General features: G+C 39.0%; 1 protein-coding gene across 9 annotated transcripts in view; it reads right to left on the reverse strand.

The window, feature by feature from the left end:
* ADGRL3 (adhesion G protein-coupled receptor L3) overlaps nucleotides 1-13893 on the reverse strand; it is a 777598-nt gene that overhangs the window by 386494 nt on the left and 377211 nt on the right. For all 9 annotated transcript variants that reach the window (XM_078676566.1, XM_078676564.1, XM_078676569.1 and 6 more), the window contains one exon: nucleotides 9648-10448. In XM_078676566.1, coding sequence (XP_078532692.1) covers nucleotides 9648-10448 — 801 coding nt within the window. The remainder of the gene's footprint in view (nucleotides 1-9647; nucleotides 10449-13893) is intronic.

Below are 13893 nucleotides of genomic sequence, written 5' to 3' on the forward strand. Positions count from 1 at the left end.
AAATGCACTGAGTTTGACACTTTACTATATTACGGCACATCAAAAGAAATTGATTCCAGTTCCAAGAAGTTCTCCCTGACACCAGAGTCCCATGAGTGTTGTTGAAGTTGTTTGTTCTGCCTGCTGTTTGCGCTCTACATCTCTACTATGTGAGCTTCAGGCAGCAAGTAATCTCTATTGCTTATTGCAGCAAAACCTAGGAGCAACAGAGAAACCAAAGACTAGAATAACCCCTGATAGTTAACCTTGTCTGCTTGATGCTCTCTGTATGGCTGTGAATAGTAAGATCAAGCAGGACCTTTACTTGAGGGACCTGCTTGCATTTGAGAAACTACAACTCTGTAAAACCTCAATGGAAGATTTCCTGCATATGGTATTCAATATAATGGACTATTTATATATTTTCTGTGAACTATTAGATGAATGGCTGTGACATAAATCCATATGTCTGATGAAAATGGAACCTTCCTGGCACATTCACCTCAACCTTACCAGAGATGTTTTCATTATTTCAGGTGTACACAACTAGCTCTTTTCAGCTCTTTTCAACCTAATGCAATGCCACTGAGCTATAAAGATAACCATAACATAACAGGTGTATTTGTAAAGCGCACATTCACCACTACGGGTATTTTGGCGCTGAATATAACAGATGTTTATTGTTACCCAACTCAATGGTACTCATTTTATCAACCTCAGATGGATGAAAGGCTGAGTGGATCCGCTGGGATTTTAACCTGTGACCATGAGGTCAAACACAGGCCCCTGCAGTGGAAGCATTAGTCCACTGAACCACCAGACCCGGCGCTATGCGCATCCCTATACTGCTGGTCCTGCCTAATGGTGAGAAAAAAAGCTCCTCAATTCTGGTAAAGAAGAACCTAGTGAAAGAAACCAGGCAAAATATACCATGAAATCTCATTTAACCTCATTCATACTATGCTGATGTACAACCAGATGGAGATTTTTGCTCTTATTTCTTCTCCATTATTGTAATCCATTGCCATTTCCAAATCCATCAAGCACATGTAGAATGATGGTTTGGGATCCTGGAAATTGAAGGCGTTAACCTTCACAAAAATGATTAAGACCTAAGGTAACATTCTTTATTATGTATGCATCCATCCAATCCCTGACTGACATATGTACTCATGATTTGGCCTTGCATTGGTCCAGGATCTATGTAGAAGAGCCACAAAGACACTCATCCGGTTTCTTTTTGACAATGCAACCATTCCCATTAGAATAGTTTGGTTTCGGTAGTCTTTAAAATGACGTTTAAATGAAATTATTAACCCTAATATTTCCCAGTTGTCATTATTATCGCCCTTTCCACATTTGTTTTGTGGACGATAGTTCATAATCAACACTTTCTGGGTGTGTCTTAGATATTTCTTTAATTTAACAGTACTGCTTTAATGAATGTCTGACTATTTTACTCAGGCGACCTTCCTCAGAGGGCATCTTGAGCCTGGTCACCCTGTAGAAGCATAAGGGTACTTTTAACCGCATGCGTGCGGGCGGAATTCCGCTCGTACGCTGAGATATGCGAAAGCGCATGTTACGTGACGAGCTGGGCTCGTCATCAGCGTAGCAGGAGGCTACCTCATCACGAGCCCAGCTCGTCATCAGCGTCGAAGGGGTTAAAGAGTCTCTGCATTGCTTTGTGAGGTTATTTACAAATCTTTAGTCATTGTCTCCCTGTAATTATCCAGATACATTTGTTATGCTTTGTTTATGAATCTTTAGTTTATTCTCTTACTGATGCCGAGGGCACAACAATACAATTTTCCTAAGAGATTTCTCCTAAACAGTCATACAAACTACTCAAAATAAAAAATTTGCCTCTCATTTTCCACACGAGCAACTAAATAACCTCATAGTTATCTCTATAAGTGATACCAAAGACGTGGCATTACAGAGGCCACTAGGTTTTCAGAACCTCCAATCAGAGTAAGAAATTGTGTTCAATTCATAAACATGTTTTGCAGTCAAACGTTTTCATTTGATCACCTATATCCTTCAAAGGTTGCGACCTTGGACAGCTCCAAAAATAGTCATATTTTGTCCTGGTCAGACTGAAACATCAAGTACCACTGACACTACTGTTGCAATCTATGGGTTGGCTAGAATGTAATACCTGCTGTGTCGCTTCCTGTAGGCCAGCTGACCATGTTTTCCTTGATGGTCCTTCCTATTTGTTACTATGGTAGACAATTTACTTATTCATTTTCATTTCGAGGAGAGGTTTCTGTGAGGCATCATTTGTAGACATATCCCGATGAGAGATCCTTATGTTAACACCAACATTTGATGAAGCTTCCCCAGGAACAAAAAATGGAATCTACACCCTGGCTAAGTGAATGTGGCAGAACCTTCTTCAGCTACATGCTGATTGAGAAATTATAATTTTGTGTCCTGACAGCTGATTGAGAATAGCCCATTCCTATAACCAAGTTTCTGCTGATCAGTGTCACTCAGATACTCTCTTGCTCACTAGGTATACCCAAGTGTAATTCAATCACTGTATATCCATTGAGATTAAGTGTACAGCTATTGATTCACTGTTGCATGCTTTTGCAACAACACATCACAGCATCACAGACATCTACTCTGGCTAACAATAAGGGCTCATGTTCGGCTTGAGGTAGTTACAAAGGCCCTAAAAACGTTGGCCAAAAATATCTCAATCAAATCATTCCTATGTTTGAATGCTGACTTTTTCATTTTATTGTCAGCAGGTGAGTTCCTACTCAAAGCAAGTAGGAACAAGCATCCAGGTCTTAGGGTTGTCCTCTCAAAATCAGTGCAAAGTTCAAAACACTATATTTCCATAGATCTTGACACCATGAATCCCTCCTAATTCAAGAGCATACACAAGGATCATACTATCCTCTTGGCCTTTCCCAAACAGTTTTGTTTTATCTTATGTTGCGAAGTTTTTCTTCACAGATTGCGATTGGGAAAGGTTTCATATAGTGTAATTGAAAATTGGTTGATAATTAGTTATCTTATAGTTGTGAGATATATTATACTCTGTTTATGAGTCTTTACAGTGTATTTTCTTACTAATGCGGAATTTTTCACAGAAAATCATACAAGCTACCCAAAATTCGGAATCCCACTCTCATTTCTATGTGAGCAACCAAATGATCTGACTGGTATTTCTATAAGGGATATCAAACACGTGGTGTTACAGAAGCCACTAGATTAAGATCCTCCAATCAGAATATGAAATTGTGTTATATATATATACATGTTTTACAGTGCAAATGACCTCAGGAGATCGCCTTCAACGTCCAAAGGCACAGACCTTTGACAACTGAAAAAATATTTCTCTCCTTGTTACATTAAACAATCAAGAGACATTGAGACAACTGCTACAGTGTATGGGATGGCTACAATTGTAATACTTGCTGTGTCCCGTCTACCCTACAGGGCATGAACCAGCTGATTATCATGGACTCCCATGTTTTCCCAGATTGTCCTCCTTATTGTTTACTATGGTAGACAATTTAGATATTTTTTATTTGGAGGTAAGGTTTGGAGGGAAAGGTTTCAAAAACTGAAACTGAAAATTGATTGACAATTATCTTGTAGTAGTAGGGTTTGAACTCTAGCAAGGTAATCCTCTATTGTTAAGTGAAATATCCTGGAAAGAGGAAAGCAGGAGGTACCTTGAAACCAAAGTTCAATGTTTGGGCATGGATCAGTTAGGGAAGTTTGAGACATGTAGCATTATTTAACAAACAGCCGTAAAATAAATACCAATATTGAGTATGCACTGTTTTTGTCTATAGAAGTCTGTCTGCTAGGCTCAGATGGTCATCTTACTGTTAATGAGCCTTCAAGTGATGTCAAGAAGAAAGCTAGATGCACACTCCGTCCATTCTCCACTTCACTGCTTCACCTTTACTTATGTCTTTGACATTCATGCCAAAGGAATATTTCCGCATAAACACCCACACACGCAAATTATGTTGGATTGGCTTTTGAAGCGTTCTTAGAGCTGCACTCTCGTCATTCTCAACTGCCTCTCTAACTGAACTCGTTTTTAACACATTCTCAGGGGGGTAATTAAGTTACCGTGGGTTATTGACAGTGATAAGAAATATCCCTTGGGCTCCCAGCTGCTTTCCCTTAGGTCTGTGAAACTGAGATTAATACAAGGGAATGGCACTCAACAGAGGCTTAGAGCGTGATCACAGCCTCCAATAAATGAAAGGCATTTTATATGTCTTATGTCAAGCCTGTAACAAAACACAATTTACAATTGTGTAGCTCTCATTTGCTATCTTTTAATTCAGTTATGATTATTGTAAAGTCCAATCCTAAAATTCAGTGGCCTATATCGGCAGGCGTGGCCGGTTCAGGTAAGAGCAGTAGGGCGGGGGACGAGGGGGGGAGCCGACAGACGACAGAATAGGTAAAATAAAATAGGAAATAAAACCTCCTACCTTGCGCTCCCAGCATCGCCACCTCGGCGATGCGGAGAGTGCATGGTAAGTCATTTTGTTTATTATTTATTTTACCTATTCCATCGTCTGTCAACTTAACCCCCACCCGCCCCACCGCTCTTACCTGAACCAGCCACACCTGTACATCTGCCTGGTAACTTAGCAAAGATGTTACAGCAATTCATTTTCATCTCTGCCAAAAGGTGGGCACAAATAATTGGTAGAAAATGCTGGAAATTATAATCTCCTTGAGTGAGGAGTATGGCACAAGAATATGAACATCAAACTGTTGTCTGACATAACTATTTTTGCTTAATTACAGTTGCAAAAATTGCGCCCCATTGAAGTTAATAATAGAAAACCTACACTCAGTGGGGGGATATTTTAGTAAATTATATTTTGAACACAATATTAACGTTAGGCAATATTTCTGTAGAGGTGAATACCTTAACATTCATGGCTAAACCCTTAAAGATCAATTTTATTCAGGCAGAAAGGGAGTGAAGTGATTCCAACGGCTCACTTCTATTATCTTTTGGCTTTTTTGTCAGTGCTGTTTGGGTATCAAAATTTCTCCCATTCTGCCCGGTTAAAGTAACCAATCTTTTAAGATGCAGGAAATCCTTGAAAACTGCATGTTTTGTCAGTAACCCTCTTTTTTCTTTTCTAGTTGCCACCATTTACTCAATGCCTTTTTGCTCCTTCTATTTTTTTAAAATTCTTGCTAGGTTAGGTTGCGCCAGTTGAGTTACTATGCAGTATTGCCATGATTATGCCCACTAAGTGTAAAGCTACAGGCATGTGAGCTTTAAAAATAATCATTACATATCTTAGAATAACATACACAGCTAAGAGACTGCTGATTAACGACAGAGAACAATAATAATTAAGTCATCCCCAAAAAGTCTGAGAAAACTGCATAAGCTATGATTTTACATTTAATACAAGACCATAGATAAGAAACAAACAAATGATATAGCGACTAAACCACTATTCCATTGTCTAATTAAGTCAAATGGGCACTGACAAGCTCTTAATTGGATATTAGGGGAAAGAAAGTACTTCCAAAGGAAATGATTTGCCCATGCTTCAACACCCTGTAAATGATAAAATCACAGCTCCTTGCACAAATCACAGATGGAGATCTACTATGCTTGGTCTTTTCAGAATTAAGGCCTGATTCATGAAACATATTCTGAATTTGAACTTAGTTACTCAATGTGTCCAAACAGTACATTTAAATTCCAAACCCTGATTCACAGAATTAAGCTTGTTGAATTTTACATATATGGAAATGTTGCCACTGTAGCGGAAATTTCACCGTCTATGTAAATGATTTTCAGTGACATTCAATGTGTATGAATCTTTTATCCTCAGAAGCTAGCGTGGATTTAACCTTCATGAACGTACATTGGACATTTCCGCTATGCATTATGACATTATTCTGAGTTTTTGCTTGGAAGCTCTTAAACTAAAAGCAGATTTCTCTAGTGAGAATTTGCTCATGCTTGAGCGTGAATTTTCCTGCGGAAAGTGCCTTGTCTACTACATGTATTTATATAGCAAACTTTAGTGCTAGATGTTGAATTCATTAAAGTAGTTTGTGAGAGGAAGACTGAAAACATATTTGCAAACTACTTCAATTATGAACACATTTAAATATCTAAGGAGTCCTCATAGCATAAATGAAAACCAAAGTCTTTTGATTTAAGTGGGGTATGAGTGAGCACACCTTTTGAACTGTTTGTATGGAGAACTTTGTTTGGTAGAGTTACCTCAAATATAGCATTCTTGATTTTAACACGTCAAAAATATTATCCAGCATGTTATATTATATAGGGCTATTTAGAGATAAATTACATATCATACAAATAGGTATTCCTCATACCTCTAACGCACCAGTTCGATCTCTGGCACATTGGAGTAGCCATTGGGATCAACACTAAAAAACCATGAGCAATAACAGTGCTGATATAAAACAGAATTTTCTGTAAAGGAGTTCAAGAAAGACGTGACATCTGTGAGGCAATATCTTTCTTCCTCATTTCATTACTTCTTTTTATAAACATTTGTTATTTTTTCTGAAAACACAATTATACTTTGAGTCCTTCCCAAAACCAATAGCAAAATGTGATTGCTTCTTGCACCTCTTGTTCATGGATGTAGTAGTATCCAGGAAAAATGCTTTCATTAAGGGACTAGATGATTAGGTGTGGTGTTATGGTTAAGCAACGCAAATGTTCAGTATATATGCCTTGATCTTACTCGCTCCCCCTTTAATAATCTTCATGCAAGATTTGTTTTGAATAGATTTCACCATAATTGTCAGGAGCTAACATTTTTTACAGCTTCCTTCATTACAAAATTGTACATCAATGGATTCACAACAGTTAGGACATGCCCTGTTAAAGACCTCAACACTTAAGTGAAATCTAGTTAAAGGGTTTCTTCAATTCCTCTGGGTTCAGACACACATTTGGTAACTAAAGTAGTGTTGTTTCGCTTTATAAAAAAGGATTACGAGTCTGACAGTTGCATTCTTACAAACGGAAGATTATTGAAACAGAATCCATGGTCGGCAGATGAGCAAAATAGTGGGAAGCAAAAGTCACAGCAAAATAAAACCATATCAGAATCATTTCTTTTCCCACTGACTGAGAAGTCATGAAGACAGCAGCAATATACTAAGCCAATGTCTGAAGGGGCTTATGCACACTACAAAATGTTCAGTGAATGTGGCTATCTAATTCCAAATTGGAGAGCAATGAACAATTTTTTTAAATAATAATTAGAACACTGGAATGTTGAGAGTTCCATTGAAGACAAGGCAGTGCCCCGGGCTTCTAATGACCGGTAGAAGTCCCATGCTCCAACATTCCAGTGTTTGCTTTTGTTAACAGCTGTTGCTGTGAACTAAGGCCTTCACGGAGCCCGAGGGGATTTCATCCCCCTCGGGTTCTGTGAGGACGTTGTTTTACTATTTAGAACATTCTGCCCTGTAGGGATAGAATATTTGAATAGCCTTATACACCACCGCAGCGTGATATACCAGCCTTTAAATGCCTACTCCCTTGTGGTATTAAGAGACATTGATACACAGTGTATTGGTACAGACTCCTCAGTATGTTCGATGCCTAGACTGCATCTGTTTTAAATGCCTGTCAAGGCCCCTCTCTCTCAGCATAGTACAAGTCTCCATCTCAGGATCCATGCTACAGATCCACAGCCACCCTAACACTGATGTCTTTGGTAGGCTACCATCTCAATGCCAATGATAGAAGTTTTCATAAGTGGTGCCCACAAATGTATCTATTTGACAATCTTCCCATATGGAAAATCATTTGCATTTTCAATCGAATTGCAATATAGGAGTTCTTGCAGCAATGCTATTTACAAAAGGAGTTGTGCTACAACTACAGAAACTCAATAGTCTACCCATCCAAGTAAAAATACCTTAGTAGCCTAAGGGAGATTGTGAGAAGAAGCTGACAAGGGGGATTTCCCAGTTGTGTACTAGGATTGTACTTTAATGTCATTTATTTTACTTTTTTTGTTGCCTGTGATTTCAGTGGTATTTTTTTCAAAAATATTAATGCCTGCGTTTGCTGCACAAATTACAAGCGATATGATGAGACAAGCTTGTGTCCGAACTGAATCAACTGAAAACGAACATATAAAAAGTGAGATGGGAGTGTCACCAGGGTATTTTCTCAAATGAAACCCAAGATTACGCAGTTACCGATTTCCTTTGCACACGTCTTCCCTCCACCTAAGTTGAAGAATATACTTTATGGTGGCATCATACTATCTGAAACCTCTCCTTGGGGTTGAACGCTGCATAGCATTTCATTGAGGTGAAGGCTCTCAATCAAAATGCCGTAGGCCTGATTCACAAAAGTAAATGTACACTTTTCTATAGGTTTACTACTTTGTTGGTATTCACAGACTACAAGTTTAAATTTACTAATAGTAAGTTTATGACTGCAGAGACTCCGGAGTAGGCGCAGAGAACCCAACACATACAAAGATAGGCCAGGCATATTGTTATATGTGCAGAGTCTCCACCACGAGTGCAGAGTTTCCATAGTTGTAAAATTACTATTAGTAAAATGAAACTTGTAGTCTGTGATTACCAAAAAAGTAGTAAAACTATACAAAAGTGTAAGTTTACCTTTGTGAATCAGGCCCTATTCAGGGAAGGTTGCTTAATATTGGTGATAGCTTGTTATGATTTTATAGCCTGTACTAAGTGAAGGGCAATATTTTCACTGTAATTCAGATCTCATACTAGAAATAATTGGAAACCTGTAGGAGAGGCAATTGTACATGAATGTACAAAAACAATTGATTTCACTGGCACATATCTGCAAAAATTGAATCTTTGGAACACATATATTAGTATATTATATTAGTGTTGCCTGTGTGTAGTCCACTAACAACCACTGAATAAGGTCCTGGAGAGAACCAACACAATCACACACACACTCAGAAATGTGAACAATCAGGAAGAGGAATTGCAAAATGGTGCCTACTGAATTGGGTTTGCTTGAGTTCTTGATGAGTGGGCTAAGTGTCTGTGAATCCTAGCTAAGTCTTTTAATCCTTAGCCAAGTACGGTAGAATCCTGTTAAAAGTGAGACAGGATCCTACACTTCACGGAAAATGATAATATGTGAAGAGTAAAGAAACATTTAAATTGGGATGCAAATTTACCATGACCATCAATCATTTACTCTCACCAAGTTAAGATCAATGAAAAAAACATAACTATTTGACCCAATCAGCTACATAATTCGGAAAAGGAGTTGTGGGTGAATGTGCCCCTAATTTCTCTTAATAGTTCCCTTTCTAGCATTAATTTTCCAAAAAAATGGAAAAGCCATAAATAGTTCAGATGTTATAGTCAGAGTTTTGGATGGTGTTTGGCATTTTAAATTCTTCCAGTCAAAATTCAAAAACTTGCACACAACTTTAACAACCATGTTAATAATTTTACATAGACCACAAAGCCTTCATAAAATTACCATTACATTGGTACAACTAATCACTGGGTCCATATCCTATCATGAATGAAGTCAGGTGTGTAAGAACAGGCTTCTAATATCATCCACTTTAAAAATTATCTGTCTTATAATAACATCCTCAGCTGTCTGCAACATATTTATGAAAAGGTCAATGTGATGAGCTTACCTGATTTAATGTCCAATGGCCCAAAATCCAGTGAATATTTCACCACATGGTAGTTGTTCCAGACATAGAGCAGGTTGTCCCTAGGATTGTAATCCACAGCAGCAATGTACTGATAGGAGTTTGGGAAAGCAATATCTACATAACCATCCTTGCTTTGATCGGTGTTGTAGATGTAGTCTATCTTATTCCCAGTGGCTTCGTTGTCATCATCTTCATAAACTGACTTCACCACGTACAGAATCCCACATATCATAAATGCATTGGAAGCGGACCTTTTGTCATAGGCTGTGTCCCAAGTGCCTTCGATTCGCAACGTGTAGGGGTTTAGCTGGCTTATCACAATTTTGCCATTGTTTTGTTCAGTTGCATAGATGACCCACAGCCCATTTTCATCCACAGCCAGGTCTATGTCTGACTTCCCTCCCCACCTGTACGGTGATGTATCATGGTAATTGGCGCTGGCTATGATGGCCTCTCCACTTTTAATTCTAGTCCGCAAATCAAACTTCACAATGTTTCTTGTACGCTCCTTGTTGAAAAACAAAGCCCCATCATACACAACAAACCCCGTACCATCAACCCTGTGTGGTAGCTTGTACGTAGTTGTCGGTCTCCCCGCAATGAAGTCATCCTTCGAGGAATACTCTGTCAAGGTGTCAGTTCTGTATGGGGTCCAGGGCATGTAGTAAATTTTGTCCGAAGCTTGCAGCGGATCTTTACACCAAGCACCAGACTGGTGGTCAGATTCGAATAAATGTTCACTCTGGTACACCCCCTTCAGTAATCCAGGGCAAAGAAAAACTGTTCAAAAAGAAAAAAAAGATTTAAAAAACGCAGACAAAATTAGATTTACAAGATACTAGGTAGACTGCATATTAATAATTCCTGCATTCAAAAAAGAATTATGCTAGAGGTGCTTGTTTTCCGTTGCATAACTGCTATGTTCATCATGCTATCTGAAGAAAATACCATTGCACGAATTTTTCATTTACTTCAATCTCAACAAGTAGACCGCAGTTTCATATTACCGTGGTCCCTTTCCACACATTCAACATGCATTACTAGCCGTGTGCATGCATCCACAGAAAGAAGCACGTACGAACAGCGGCCGTGCAAACATCCCATAATATCCTGTTGTATGACTATCTGAACATAGCATTGGTGGAAGGACTTATGCAACACAAGATTGAAAATCTACCTTATGCACAGATCCTAACGTTTCAGTCTCTTCAATAACAAAACACAAATCTTACAGCCCAGGATAAATAAAAGAGAAACCAAAGCAATGCAAACCCGCTATGAGGGTAAAGTGATGTTAAACACATGTAAACAAGCAATGAAACACACTGCATTATGCATGCCACCAGCCAGGTATAAATAGGTTTCAGAAGCAGCTACAGTTCATAACACCGAGGACATGCAAACCCAACACCACTAATAGCAAAATGGAGACGAGAAAAAAGAGGAAAGAAAAGGAGTCAGGAAGGGAACCAAATCCCAAGATGGAAAATCAAGGGCTGACATGTTATGTGTTAAAACGACCAGATAAAATGATATTTAACTAATGAAACCATGTACCACATTCCGTTATCACATTTGGGAATGCTGCATGACACCCATTTTGCTCTCTGTTGTCCTTTGCTGCTCAAACTTCACAAACAATTGTTAAGTGCCTTAGATGTAACGTAGGCAATTTGAAGTGTTGACATTTGAGCTCAAGTGACCAGCGTAGGTCGTGAAGTGCTGCATCATGGCAGATATTCTGAATAACCATTCACCATATGAACAAGGTCCATTTAGATTGATTGCATTTAAATATATCTTTTGTGAAAAGATTGAAAATCTGGCTCAGAACACCCTTCTAGACGTCCATTGGACACCCGGCTAATTGGTTACATGATGTTAAATGAAATACTTATTTTAACTACATATTATGTCCTCACAAAAGCAAATATAGGGCATCAAGGAAAATAATAGGTCCTTCCAGTGTCAATAACCTCTTACAGTTAAAAAAGGATTTAATTTCAGGTCTTTTCAACACAGATTTGCTGCAGCAACAGTGTTGTACCTGCTGTGTTCAGCTTGGATACTGTTTTCTTGAGCCGGGTATAGAAATATGAAAATATTTTCAATCTGTGTTCTCCAATACACTTCTGCACCAATGTCAAAGTTAAGTGTTTCCCACTGAGTACAGAAACATTGTGAATAGTGAACTTGGGAAGCAGATACACCTCGGTTGTATATAGTCTCCAAGAAAACGACAAATGAGTAACTGATATAGTATTAGTACACTGATCAGTGTAAGGGTATATTTATCCAGTCGCTAACCAAGGATGTAGACTTTTTTTAGTGGATGGAACTGAACATGTTCACCAACTTGAACTTACTGTCATACTGATTTACTCTTGGGGACTTATTTAGGTGAATATCTTTGACGTATAAACCCACCTAAACTTTTACTTGAAATGTGCAGTTTGGTTTTGGAATTCAGTCTGCACGCCCATGAACCAGAGCATGTCAAAATGTGCCTAGAGATACTCAATTTCATTGTCTCACTCAGTGTCCCTAAAGTAGGTTTGTCAGATTTGTGAATGGTCTCTCTTTACACCAATTAAGCATGTAGTCCTCTCATTGGCCTATGTTGAGAAGGACTCCACTTCTAACCATGCGCCTGTGGAAAACAATACAAATTGAACTGGACTGGTCGAATAAGTTAAGGACAGAGCTGTTGCTGGGAAATCATCCTCAGCAATAAATCAACTAAAAAAATAACTGATTACACCACACATTCTCTTCTTGCAATCTATAGCATCAGAGAAAAGGTAGATAAGCCATATTTTATACCTTTTCTGACTACATCTTCTTTTGAAGAAAATGTACTTGGCGTCAGAGAAAAATAAGTGTTATTAAGATATAGCTTGCCTAGGTGAAAATACGAAACATATGTTACCTTGCTAAATGTTGTGTCTATGGCAGCGCTTGTGTGTTGGCATAAGTCCCAGGGATGCCATAAAAACCAAAGCATATTGCATAAAATGGAATGATGGATGACTACAAACAAATCCGGATCTAGCTAGTCTTTCCCGCAAAATTAGATGTGAGGTGAAGTTGAGCAGCAAAGGGACCAGTGAACCTTCAGCAAAACAGGCAGCGATTAATGACAACAGTAACTCAACAAAATGTTAAACTATTAAACGTCGGATCCTATACATTTTGTAAGTAGTATAAATTAAAAAGGTACTCAATTACCTCTTTGTTCCACTTCTATTGGAGGAGAGAGAGGGAGGTAAACAGAGAAGGAGAGAAGAGAATAGATTAATGGTGCTGCTTTGGCCAAGCTATCTTTTTTGCTGTACTTCTTTCTTTATGAAAGGAAGCATTTGTTCTTTATTGTCGCACCAAGCCCAAAAAATGGGGGTGGTGGGCATCCAAAACTACAAGATTGAAATGCATACAAGGCTTACTGAAGAATTATTGAAAAGTTAAAAGCAGTTTGGTTAATTAACACAACACAACTAAGCATTCGTTCTGTAGCCGAACATATTGCAAACTCATGCACATGTGACAAAGAGAAGTTCTTAAGAACACAAATTTACATCCATAATTCCTACTTTGTGTATCAGTAATTCATACCCATGGACATATTCGTGCATGCTTCCCTTATGTCGCATAGTTTAACAGTTTATCACAATGAATGAAAAGCACAATCCATTTCTGAGTGGAACGAGAAAATAAAGACACAACAGTGGCGTAGCAAGTGGGGGGTGGCAGTATGCCCCGGGCGGCATGAGTTTTGGTGGCAGCAGCCTCCCACCCCTTACCTGCGGGCATCGCAGGAATCATCTGCATCACATGATGCCACCCCGCTCTTACCTACGGTCATCGCGGAAATCGGCAGCACACCCCCCGCTCTTACATTCTACCACAGACGGCAAACGCAGAGACCGCCAAAGGCGGCACATGGGTTAGCTATGCCACTGACTCACAATACATGCTAAAGTACCAGCTGAGCCATTACAATTCTGGTGTATGCAAAATTGTGGGCATGGCCTGGTGTTCTGTGTACATTGTCGACACAGAGCTTTTTAACTGTCTCTTGTACTGCTAGGCTTACTTCCAAGAGATAAGAGTTACACATAGTGCACACAAAGGGTCCATGTCCTGTTTGTGGTTCCACAGCCGTGTTCAAATACAGGGGCGGCTCCTCCGCTAAGGCAGAGGAGTGTCACCCCACTGCTTTTCAGCA

This window comes from Lissotriton helveticus, chromosome 2_1 (genome assembly GCF_964261635.1).
Source record: "Lissotriton helveticus chromosome 2_1, aLisHel1.1, whole genome shotgun sequence".
NCBI lineage: Eukaryota > Metazoa > Chordata > Amphibia > Caudata > Salamandridae > Lissotriton > Lissotriton helveticus.